This window comes from Plectropomus leopardus, chromosome 2 (genome assembly GCF_008729295.1).
Source record: "Plectropomus leopardus isolate mb chromosome 2, YSFRI_Pleo_2.0, whole genome shotgun sequence".
NCBI lineage: Eukaryota > Metazoa > Chordata > Actinopteri > Perciformes > Serranidae > Plectropomus > Plectropomus leopardus.
The window spans coordinates 20,752,637-20,765,989 of record NC_056464.1 but is presented as its reverse complement, the minus strand read 5'-3'; the positions used below and the strand labels follow the sequence as shown (position 1 = coordinate 20,765,989).

At 39.7% G+C, this 13,353-nt stretch overlaps 1 protein-coding gene across 1 annotated transcript in view; it reads left to right on the top strand.

Moving 5' to 3' along the window:
• Positions 1-13,353, top strand: part of celsr2 (cadherin, EGF LAG seven-pass G-type receptor 2) — a 92,612-nt gene that overhangs the window by 41,107 nt on the left and 38,152 nt on the right. Inside the window, 1 exon segment of the mRNA XM_042510454.1 lies at positions 5,362-5,584. Coding sequence (XP_042366388.1) covers positions 5,362-5,584 — 223 coding nt within the window.

Genomic DNA, 13,353 nt, shown 5'->3' with positions numbered 1-13,353 from the left:
TGTCAAAGTAATATTAATACTACATTTTTATTTGAAAATGTTACAGAAAGGTAAATATTGCATGTTTTTTAGGGGAATTTTTGAACAAAAACACACTATTTGTTAATATCATAAAGATAGCCATGATATGTGTTCAGTTTGACTCAGCTGATGTCCTCTTGGCTGCCTTTCACTGCCTGCTTGTCTGCTGTCCCTGTTTCAATGTTTAGGAAGGAGTTGTGCTCGGACTAACAGGTGACATAGACTTGCCGTGGGAATTTCAAAATAAAGGCGTATCTGGGCGTAGCTTTTTGTCTTTGATGCGTCTGGATGGCTCAGCGAGGCTCATCTGTTACCTAGCAGCTCAGACACACCTGCTCAGGTTTTAGATCTCTGAGGAAGCACAGTTTGCACTGATGGGTGGTGCACAGTTACACCACGTCTGTTGATTGTTCTCTTGTCGGGTTTAATAATTTAATATCCAACAATTGCTTTTTATTGATTACTGGTCTTTGGTAAATAAGAGGAGGTGTTTTTTGAGTTTGATCAACAGCAAAAGTTTGAATTTCAGGACATTTTTCATTCAGCAAGTTGGATTGTCACATTGTGTCCATTTAGTTAATTCTCTCTTTGTGTGTGCAGATCCTCTGGGAACAATTTTGGGGAGCGATAAAACCCTTTTAGCAGATTAATTATCACCTGTTGTTTTTGTTTGTTTTTTCAGTTTATGTTTGAGAAAAACAAGAATAATTGTACCCATGTGTATGCAGAGGTGCTGATATCTACACTTATAATCCTGATTAGATGTAATGACTGTGTGTGCTCAGTCAAGTATATATTGAGATTTACCAACCAAAACCAGTAGTTAAAGTGCTAAAGCGTCTAAATAAAAACTGGAACTCTGTGTTATTTTCTGCCTTAATGATTCATGCTGGCGGCAAACAAACAGTGTGGGCACTGGTGTGGACTTATAGAAGGGCGTAAATAGAGCATAGAGAGTAGACATGTTTGAATTATTGATTAGGATATTCTGTAGATTTGTGACTGGGAGCCCATCCACGCCCCGCTGTGCAGCTCACCTGGCAACGTAAAGCTGTAGCGGTGCAGACGTCCCACAGGGATGAACTGAACACTGAGTAGCATTTTGTCAGGTGTCAGTGAGGCAGATCTGAACACATTTGTACCAAAATGTGATAACTATGTATTTTTTCACAGTAAAGAACGTCTCAGTGTCACTGTGACCGAACAGGGCAGCTCTGTTTCATACAGCTCTGTTTGCTGATGCAATGTTTGACCACTGTGTCTGCTTAAAGAAACATGGGGAGTTTATTGCCTACAGCAAGTTGCTGAATTAATAACGAGGCAGACAGCACTGTAACAGAAAGGCTTTATCTTTCAGCCGGCTGGCCAGCAGAAGCTGTTTGTCACCAGCATAACATGACAGTAAATTGTCATGAGCTGACAGCGTGGAGCGGCGATTATGCTCCATTTTGTTGCTTCTGGAAGAGAGACATGGCATCCTGACATCTTACAAGTTTTTATACCACTTTAGAGTCGAGGGCATACGTATAAAGTTGCAAATGATGGCATCAGGTTAAAAGACGGATTACTGGTGTCTCACAGATCAGTAATCATTATATAGCGTAAAGAAAAAGACCTCATGTTGAAAGCGTACGACTCCAGAAAATATCACAGTTTCACAGCATGACAGCATTGTATTTTATTATTATTAACAGATAAAATGACCCTTAAAGTCATGAAAACAAAAAGGTTTATTTATGGCTGAACAAACATCTTATTACTATAATTGAAGCTTGAAACCATTTTTAATGCAAGTATGTGTAAAAAGTCTCCCATTTGAAAATAACTAAAAGAAAGGTAAGATTCTCTATTTTGTGTCATTTTTTTCTAAATACCATGGATAAATAAATGTACGTGGTATAATAAGTCAAAACTGGTATATTGCTGCAACCCTATTGTGAACAGACAAGTCAAAGAAACCCCCCTTAATAAAACCCTCAGTTATCAAAGGTGGAGGGTTTTCCAGTTTAACAATGAGCCGTCAGTGCTGCGGTTATAAATGTTAGTGAATCTTTAACAGAAGGTTTTGCCTTGATGCGCAGCAGCGTTCCTCCGGGAGGTCAACAGTTCATGGGAGGAGTTCTTCCTCATGAATTAAAGTCATTAGCAGCCCACAACCTGGCAACCAAAATGCTTTTTTACGTTTATTTACCACCAAACTGTGAAGTACAATAGCTGAGATGTTTTGAACAAACTGCATATCGAAAACTTCGATTTTTTTTTTTTTTTTTTAAATGCAAAAACTATAATGAAAGTGAGGGTTCATCAGATGTTGACGAAAAAACATTTCCCGTTCGAGATTTAGGCAAGGGGCATGAGAAATCTTAATCAATGACTTTATATTTTCATATTTGTGTCCTTTGCATCTAGTGTGAGATTATCATGAACAGGCTCTCAGGAAAGCTGCTTAGCCTCGCTTCCAGTTTATCCCAGTGGCCAATCTTAGTACTGCAGTGAAAAAAAATTTTTTTTCGTAGACCACCATTTTTAAAGAGTCTTTCAGTTGTTGACAGGACACCTTGAACTTCAAACAAGGTCAATTATGACTCTTTCTATTGTGAATCTTTGTTCCATGAAGGTTTTATATTTGTAAAACTGTCCTCAAGCTGAGAAAAGAAATGTAAAAATCTCTGACATCATCAAAATGTGACCTCTATGACCCCAGCGGGAACTCGAGGACGGGGTTAGGGGCAGAAACACTACTGCACGTATTCAGCGATCTGCATAACGCGGAAGTAAACCCAGAATTTAGAAACTTTTTGTGGGGTATGCTCCAAGTAAGCGCCATCTTAGCATCCGGTGTAGTTTTTACACTGTGTTTATTATTATACGTTTTCCTTTAATGTGCCTGTGTATTACAAATCTGCAAAGCATTTTGGATCAGCATCATATTTGAAATGTCTTAGCCACCACACTAAACCATTTGTTTATTTTTTCCAAACATTAAGTAACAATTTGATATCCTTTACAGCTCTTGTTAAATTGCAGCTGAAAGTTTAATCACAGTCTTCTAAATGAAGTTTCCTTTGTCTCCATTGTCCAAAATTATCTCTATAAATCAGAAAGTGTCATTATCTGTAACTTTTAACGCCTCATCCAGCATTTCTTGACTTCACTTTGACTGAATGGGTCCCATCAGCAGTGATAAAACAAAGAAACTTGCTTTCAGTGGGCCGTGAATAGAGTGATTAATAGTCAAAGAGTAAATAAAAGGCCTGTGTATCAGCGGTGTTGGATGAAGATGTGGGCTGTGTGTGTGTGTGTGTGTGTCAGCGTTACAGTGGTGCTGTAGTACACAGCGGAAGTCTTCCACACTGCTGACTGAAAGGCTTTGACACAAATTCCAGCTCACGCATGGGAGCGTGCGGTCTCGCCTGAGCAACTGCTGCAGCCTCCCAATCCAGACAAACGGCACATGTGAGCCGGACTGCAGGGCCGAGGAGGGCGACGGCCCTGCACAGGGACACAGGCTCATTGTCTCGGCATGTCGAGCTGCTATACTAATCTTCCCATTCAAATTGATCACTGTTTGCTTTTTAAATTGATTCATTGTTTTGTCTTAAAAGTGTCAGAAAATGGTCTTTAAATGTTTTGTTTTTTACAGACCAACAGCCCGAACCCCTAAAGATATTGTTATCTAGAAGATAAAGAAAACTTCAGAAATGTGAATCTCTTGACGTTTGATTAGTGTGACTGTAGTTCCATACAGCAGACATATCTATACAGTCATCAATGACTATATTACTGTAATTTTATTCCACTTTATCTAATTAAATAAAATTTGATACAATCTGGTTTTGAAAATCTGATCTTGAATTTTTTATGTATTAGAAAAAAGGATAGAATTAGTAGATGTACACTAGTTTTTGCATCACAAACAGGCAACACATCTTAATCATTTGAGTGTATGAGCAGAGCTGAAGTATTTAGCTGATTAGCTGAACAACAGAAAGTTAATCTGCAACTGTTTTAATAATTGATTAATTGTTGCAATTATTTTTTCAAGCAAATGCTTCTCTCTTGTTCCGGTTTCTCAGTTGTGCATTTATTTGTTTTATGTGAATGTACCCTGAATATGCTGGGATATGGATATTTTCACTATTTTCTGACACTTTTTGGTGCGAATGATAAACAGATTTAGAAGAAAGAAGAGGTTTAGCAGGCTTCAACCGCCTCATAAGGAACGACAGGCCTGTCCGGTGCGCTCAGAGTTCAGCACTCTTATATCAGGAGAGATCTCGGAGATTATGTCCAAAGTATACTGGAGCACATGGGGGAAAAAGTAGTGTAAAAAAGAAATTTTTAAAAGTACAATAAAATACTAAATAAATCGAAGAAGTATAAAAATAATTTAAATAATCGATAAAACATACATACAGAGATAATAAGGGGGTTATGGTTGTACTGCAGTGTGTTTCTAATACTTATTCACACAGAGTCAAGTCTATTATTTAAAACATAGACAGTATCTATTTTGTCTGTCTTTCAGTAAAGTTTGTCGCCTTTTGTCTGGCCTTAGTGTCCTCCAGTTTAATAAATAAAATATTTATTGAGAAAATAATTGCCAGATTAATAATTAACTAACAAAAACTGTTGCAGCCCAATGTGTGACCTGTAACTTCCCTTTGGCTGGTATTTAAGGGGGGTTTGAAAAGTCTTTATAATGAAAGGAATTAAAGTAGATTTCTGTAAATTGCAGCATCTGTAAACACAGCTTCTTATTTCTGGTTGACATTGTGATTTAGAAATGAGCTCATCAAATATCTGTAAGGTGTGAAAAAGCTGAAAGTAATCATCATGAGCCACCGGAGTCTGCAGAAACTGCAATAATTTTGTGTGACGGCTTCAGAGTCTGAATGCATAAACATTTCCAACTCACTGCTTTGAGACATCGAGTTGTCTCCCTGAATACGAATGCAGCACAAACTGCAACCATATTCCCAGAGGGAGGAGAGGGAGGCGGGGGAGTCACGCTGGGTGTGACACAGAGGAGAGACAAACACTGAAACTGCAGACACTGTCGGAGAGAAAACTGCTCATAGTTCTGACTCTTGTTAGTTTTTCTTTGATACACTTAGTTAACAGTGTCGTCATTTATTTCTCATCCTGTGTTTGAAACAGCAGAGCCGTGTGTTTCAGATGGATAATGCTACAGCTCTATAACAGCACATATAACAGCAGCTGCAGCGACAGAAAACAAACATATAGCACTGAGGAGTCCCAGAGGTGATGCTGCTTGTCATAAACAATATTAATCCTCATTTCTCTCCACCTTCTCCATCCTTTTATTTCTGTGTCCAGGAGAGCGTTGCGAGCTGTCCTCCCGCTCTGGCCGTTGCGCTCCAGGAGTCTGCAAGAATGGCGGCTCCTGTGTCAACCTGCTGGTCGGTGGGTTTAAGTGCGAGTGTCCACCGGGCGGTTACGAGAAGCCCTTCTGTGAGATGACCACACGCAACTTCCCCCCGCACTCCTTCCTGACCTTTAAGGGCCTCCGCCAGCGCTTCCACTTCACCCTCTCTCTCACGTAAGCACCTGCGCCTCTCTGCAACATGCTCACCTGCATCACCTGCTCTGCTCCTCCATCAGTAATCTGTGATTCACTCTTCATCCACCCCCACATCCTACCTCTGCATTCGCTCCACAGCTCTCCCCTGCACTGAAGTGTGCTCCCCCGTCCTCACATTTATGTAACCGTAATGGTGTTTAATAGCAATAATGGGCTCACTGAACAACAGCGATCTTCTGTAGAGCCACTCTGATATCAGATAATAGTTCCTGTGCTATTAATACAGAACACAGTAAAAACATGCAGCACATCAGAGGTGTGCATACTGTACTGTGAGGTAAGAGTTGGACAGAAGGTGAGCTGAAGGAGCTGCGTTTTTGGAGAGGAGACTTGAATAACATGAGGACGTTAATCCTACAGCCAAGAGTGAGTCTGATCTTATTACAGTCAGTGTCGCCGGTCACTTTGAGCTGTGAGTCAGCGGCTGGCCTATTTCAGCAAAGCCTCCCTCACCATGCAGAGAGGCCGTCTTTGGAGGAGAGTGTAGTCATTATGTATGTATACACAACATTGTTACAGCAATGACATTAAAGCTAACTTCTAGGGTTGTGGTAAAATCAATACAGCTTACTGTCATGATGATATTTTTTTTAGGAAATATTGTATCAATACAGAGACACTATCAGTTTTTCTTCAGGTAAATTATTGTATTTCAATGCTTTATTGCAACTAGAGATTGGTACATGGAGCAAGTAGAAAACAGACAACACTTTTTTTTCAGCAGTCATCACCCCATAAACTTTTCTCAAAAAAAACCCATCCCGTCCCTAAGACCTCTCTGATGAACAGCGAGTAGCCATAGAATGATGAAAAAGTAGAAATGTACCGTTAATAAAGGTAATATGATCACTGGCACAAATAAATAAACAGAAATCATGACAACAAAAGAAGAGTTAGTAGCCGCTGACGTCCAGGCCATCAAGCCTGACAATTGAAGACTTCAGGAGGTAATGCTGGTAGTCACAGCCTGCACAGGCGCACAGGCACACATATCTTAATGGACACGTAAACTTATGAGGGGCAGGCTGTATGTGTGTGGCGGACAGGCTGCAAGGCATGCAGCTAATATGAACATGTTCCAGACAACCAACTACAGTGGGGCAAACGGGCAAGCCGAGCAGCATAATTAATTAACAGCTTTCAGTGTTATATAAATTATTAATACAAATACAAATTAAACTTTTGGTAGCCTACCAGAATAATAAAATGCATTGCTTTTTCAGTCCACTAGATACATTTTGAGGCAATAAAAATGAAGTGAAAACTATGGCAACTACATCTTATTAGATAAGAAATCTTGATTGTTTTTCCTTTGGTTTATAATTTACAGTTGAAAAAAAGGTAATACGTTGCAGTATCGCAGTAATATTGTACCATGGCTAAGCTGTTTTAATGATATTGTTTCGTTGGGCTTCTGGTGATTCCCAAACCTACTAAATTTCATTTTAAAGTTCACATGAAACAGAAGTTAGAGCGTCTTTAGCTTCTATACTGTGACATATTTCCCAGTGAAATGTATGTGTTAATGGTGTGCAGTTACAACAGGGATTTAAATACAACCCTTTGCATTTGATTGGACCATTAAAAAGTGGGCGGGCTTTGAATTTAGCCTGTTATGGCACTACAATGCGAGTCCTCTGCTAGGTGTCTGTAGATCAGCAGGAGGGTGAAGGCAAGATCTCTGACTCTTTGTTTTGGAAATGAATACAAATGTTTTGGCCACTGATATCCAGACACAAATCTCTCCCTGTGTGTATCCCATCGTTCAAGGTGAAGTGTAGTTTTGTATAACTGCCATGTTGTTTGATGAAATGAACTTTTGTAAATGCTTCTGAGTGCAGGATGAGTCATCAAACATTTGGGAGAGAAAACACAGAGTTTGAAGTAAAATTACTTTGATACTGATTTATTTGGCATATAGAAATGAGTTAAATGATCAATGAGCACAGGGGACACAGGATTTAGACTGGATAAATGTATTTTTTTCATTTCATGGGTACTTTAATTTCATTTTGCTTTTTAGTGTCATTTGGGTGTCATTTTTCCCCAAATGTTCAATATTTTTGTTATTTGATATTTTTCTCCTATTTCTTTTGGCTCTGAGTCTTATTAATTTAGGAAAACATTTATTTGCAATTTTATGAATGGTCCCACAACAACATACAACATACCTATCTTTAGACCCTAAGTTCTTTTAGGGACCCCCACCCCCTAAAAAAACAGACTAAAACTTATAATACATCAGACACTTACAAAATCTTAAAGTGAAACTTTATTTGCCTATTTAATACATCTAAAAATGAATTTTGGGAGAAGAATTCATTTGGTTTCTTACAGCGAGTTATATGAGCAAATTGATACCCTTTCTGGTGTCTGTACACTTAAAATAAGCTGGAGCCAGCAGCCGAAGCTTATTTTAGCTTAGCAGAAAGAACATAAACTCCGTAAAACAGTGATTATGTTTACACTTCTGTTTTTGTACAGATTAAACAATATCAAACATATTAATTTACAGAACTTTACAGATGGTTGTAGTGTGACTTTGTTACCTTACGACAGAATTGGGCTAGCTGTTTCTCCTTGTTTCCAGTCTTTATGCAAAGCTGAGACAACCAGTTGCTGGCTCTGATTTTGATGTTTATTATAAAGACATAAGAATCAACTGTTTGACATTAGTGTGGGATGAAAATTATTATGTTTATTTACCAGAATATCAAACTATTCCCTTAACTGTCATACTAGATAGGGACCACTTGATTTCATATTACCAGGAAAACACTAACAGACTGAGAAGAAATATGAGTTCAGATTATTTTCACGACTTTTTTTATCTGAAAGACTTTTCTCTGAGAGCTGGAAGTGCTGTCTCATGCCACAATTAGCATTTAGTAAAAATAGCAAAGATCTAAGCCCAAGGTTTCTTCTTTTTCCTACACTGCACAAAAAAAACTTTGCAAAAGCCTCATGTAAATTTTATGACGTTAGTTTTAGGAGTAGGCAGTTTTGTTTCAGTTTCACTTTTAGCAAGGTCTCATTTTTGTTATTATTTCACCTTCAGGCAGCGTCTCTTAACATAATCACAGACATCATTGTGAAGGTGTTTTCCCATAGATGAACGTGAGTCAGAATCTATTAAAATGCAGGTGTAGCAGGATGGGAAGCTGAAGCTTTAACGTGTGTGGTTGTTTATTTGGTGGTGGTTTGTGGAGGGGGAGGTGCTTTAGAAGTGAGCAGATGAGCTGTGAACACTGAACACATGCACAGACAGCAGGACCTCCGATCTGCATGTGATGAAATGTAATCAACGATAAAAGCCGTCCGTTGTGTTTGATATCTGTCACAACAAGTGACAACAAGTATCACCTCTCGGATGGTATCACAGGGAATGTGTCCTGCCATTTTGCTTTACTCATTGTGATACTCGTCACCTTAGACGAGTTTGGCAGGGGCTGACACTCACAATAGCTGCCGGTGAAAATAATATCCCCCTGGTGAGCTTTATGGACTCGGCCCTTCTTTAAGCCAGGTTCAGATGACAGCGTTTTTTGATGGAGAACTGCTCAAACCAGTTTGTAAAGTGGTCTACATTTCACTGGCAGGTCACAGAAGCTGTGAAGTAGCTGCAGCGTAAAAGGTGCCGATACTGAGCGCCTCAGGCAGGTGAGGTCAACAAGTAGGCTCTGTTACCTGAGCCCGCACTGATCAGGTTCTCCCAGAGTGAGCTTCTGTTGTGATGAACGGCTCAGGACGTGAATCTCATTCCCTCAGAGTGACATCTAATTTTAGGCCTCTTTCTATCACAGCTCTGACAGTCGAGATGCACAATTAAGGCTGAGATTTCACTAAAAGGCACAGAGTGTTTTGGGTTTAGCACAAACAAAATTCAGACTCTTTTTTTGTAGTGATATCCCTAATTTTCACTCTGACTGAGCTGATGTGTAAGTTATGGTTCAACTTGAGATGTCAAGTCTATAGCCATCAGTGGGTTCTGTGAGGCTGTACCTGAATAACAAAACTTTGATCTAATCTAATGTCAGCATGCTATAAAGCTGCCAATAAAGATGCTAAAATGCTGGTGTCTAGCAGGCAGAACGTAACCATGATCACCATCTTAGCTGAGAATGTAAGAATTTGCTAAATGGCACCAAACACAAAATATAGCTGAGGCTGATGGGGATGTTATACATTTTTTTAGGACTTTGGTCATAAAGCAAAGTGTTGACCAAATTAAAATTGTGACCTGATGATGGAAACAGAAGAAATATTAAAGGATCACCAAAGTTATTAAGTGTCAGTTTTCCTGTGGACGCAAAATCATGACGAGAAAATTGTTTGGGTCTTTTATATTCTCTGCAAATTTCTCCTTATAGCAAACCGATACTCTCCCAAGAGGGCAATGTATCAAAAACGTACATCTACAGCATGGTTCTCCCGTCTGCTTGGTTTAAAAATATCGGATGCGCATAAACAAGCAAAAACGAGCCGCATGGGACCTCCATGAAGGGGCGTCCTGATTGTGTAATGTCACTTTGGCTGTGCGGACACTTGATATCCTCACAGATGTATCAAGCACAAATCAAGCTCAACAATGCCATTTAATTCAAACTCTGGTAAATAAAAATGTTACATTTCATGGTGGTCTATCCATTTTAAAAAACATATTTTAAAATAACAAATTTTAACCCTATTAGTCAAGTTTCCATCCAAAAGTAGCAGGAATTTTAACCAAATTTCCATATAATTGGCAACCAAGAACACAAATTAATTGTGTGTTTCCATCCATTATTGTCATGCAAATATCAGGAGTGGGGCCAATCAAGATAAACAGCTGGTGGCACTAATTATCCAGTCTGTTGTGATTAAACCATCGGAAAATAAGAGAGCACAGCAAGATGAAGCAATCAAAAGAGAACCAGTCAATCCTCAAACAATGGGAAACTATTGTGATGGTAATATTTATGTTTATATTTATGTTTTATGCATTAACATTAAGAATTTTATGATCTCATCAGACCAAGAAAGCACAGTAGTTGCTTAAATCCAGAAACCATTTAAGGCAGGTGCTGGACCAATAAAAGATGGCAGTAAAACACAAAGAAAGGTCCCCACACCGGAGCTCCCTTAAGTGCAATTTGTGAGCACATCCAAGTAAGGTTTGGAGCTGAAACTCCTCCTCACTTACCACAGACTGGCTTCTTCAGCATTAACTTGAAAGGTTGTGTGTGAATGTGCCAATAAATTGCACATACAGGAGCTACAGTTGTAGACTGTCTTCATGTTTTAGTCCTCATCAGTCCACACAGATCTGACGGAGTCACCTGCTTCCAGTATGTCATGGTTTGTTCTCCAGGTCTGATTTCATCGCTTTGTGTTGCATTTGGATTTTATTGATCCATTCCACGTTAGCCAAGTAAAAGAACTTTTTTTGTGGCATTTTGACTGTTTTTTTTTTTTTAATTTCCAGCATTGTTTTCATGCTTAAACTGAAAAGGTGCATAAAAACAGGTGGGTTGGAACACACTTATTGTGGCTCGAGATGAAAGTTTCATTGTCCGCCAACTATAAATCCAAACATAGAAATCCAGAGATATTTGTCAAGAATCTTCCACTAAAAAACAAAAATACTAGAGAACAAGTCAGGGCATCACCAAAGTCAGAGGAATTCATCCTCTGGGGAACATGAATTTCTATGCAAAATTTAATATAATTCAATTTCATTTATAAAGCCCATTATTACAAATCACAGTTTGCCTCAGAGGACATTACAGCACACAACACTCCCTCTGTCCTTGGACCTTCACGGTGGATACAGAAAAACTGCCCCAAAAAACCCTTTAATGGGGAAAAAATGTGAGAGGCCTCAGAAAGAGCAACTGAGGAGTTATCCCTCTTATAGGTGGGATAGACGTGCAGTAAATGTTATGTTTACAGAGCAATACAGTTACAGTTATTAAAATGCCAAAATATAATAATACACAGAGAAGCGAGAGGGGGAGAGATGTACAACAACAACAACAACGACAAAAACAATAATGAGAATAACAAGGGTAATAGAAATATAAATATTAATTAAATTTGATCTATATATTCTTTGAACAGTTGTTGAGATATTTCAGTCTGGTCCAAGTGGTGAATCAACCTCCTGACACTGTAATCCCTGAAGATTAAAACACTTTTTTTAAGCATTAGTTAAGGTTATGTTAGGTTACGTCAACCATTACAGATTTATGTATCACTACTTCACACTTTTAGGTTGTAAAATCAATAAGGAGCTTTTTTATTTCCTCACAGCTGCACACGTCCTATGAATGGCAGCATGTTAGCATAGCGTGACATGGCCGCCTACATAAGGGCAGGCTGGTTGTTATTTTTACTGATGGGTGCCCTAATGCGACGCGCAGTGATGCCAGTTGAGTCAGTATTTAGCTCCGGCTGATTACTCTCATAGTTCAGAGGGCTCAGGGGGGCAATGCGGAGACGCCTTTTAAATCGATCCATCAAAGACTGAGAGCCTAGTGAGCTTTTATAGACTCTGGATAATAACTCTAGTTGGCGTTCTGTTTTTTTTACCGGATATATAGACGCTGTCCGACTGCTCTGTCTCTGCTGTTACTGTCAGCTGGAGCTTTCCTCTGAGGTCATGATTATTGTTTCCTCAGTAAGCAGGTCAGCGGTGCCGTGCCCTCTGGCTCCACTGGCTCCTCTGCAGCTCGAGAATACTGTACAAACAGCATCATGGACAGCATACCCCCAAACCCTGAAGTCTGAAAGAGGAGGGGGTGGGCTGCTGCTCATGTTGTCTGAGGGCATGTATTGATATTTGGATGTATGGGTGACATACTTCCTCCAAGATAAAGCAGCTTTGGAGGAGAGTGCAGCCCAGTTTTGGCTCAGATAAAGAAGGAAGTCTCATTAAGTTTGTGAAAAAAGTAATTAGTCCTTTTGAGGGAAACGAAGCTGCATGTTAATGGAGTAAATGACCAGAAAACACTGACGCCAGTGCGCCACACATGCCTCTCGGTTGGCAGATGTGCGCTGGAGACTCATTGTTGTGTCCCCTGTGGGATGGATAATGAATAAATCCGGCAGTTAGTGCTGTTTTCTTTGTTATAACACACTTTCACACATCCCAGTGACCCATTTCCATGTCAGATTTACGACTACAGACCCCAGCTGACAGGTAAAGTGTGATATTTTTAAACCATGTGCTCCACCACATACGTCCATACTTTGATCCCAGATTGAGAGAGAGTGAGCTCTCTGCCCCCCCCCCCCCCGAGTCCGAACCATATGTGCAGATATATTGAAATGTGCATAAATATGCGAGGATCATGCAATGCAGCAGCCCTGGCCAATCTGGTTTCACCATCAAGATGCAAACAGAAATGTGAAACTGAGTCTGTGGTTACAGCACTGGCAGCTGTCTGTGTGAGAAATTTTGAAGCTGTCGTTTCTCCAAACTGTCTTCCCGTGTGCTTCTTCTTTACTTGCGGTAATGTGTTCCCCCACAGTGCAGCTTTGACATTGCCCTAGTTTTCTGTCTCTGTGTTGTAGTGTGTCATTTAATGTGGCTCTGTGATATCTATTCATGGCACGCAGATTCTGTGTTCCTTCGCTGCTGCAAATAGGACTGTTTTCCGTCCGACTCGGCCTTGTGTTCATGATTAACCTCATTATCTGTTCAGTGATCTTTGACAAACCTCTGCATTGTTACATCTTCAGCTCAT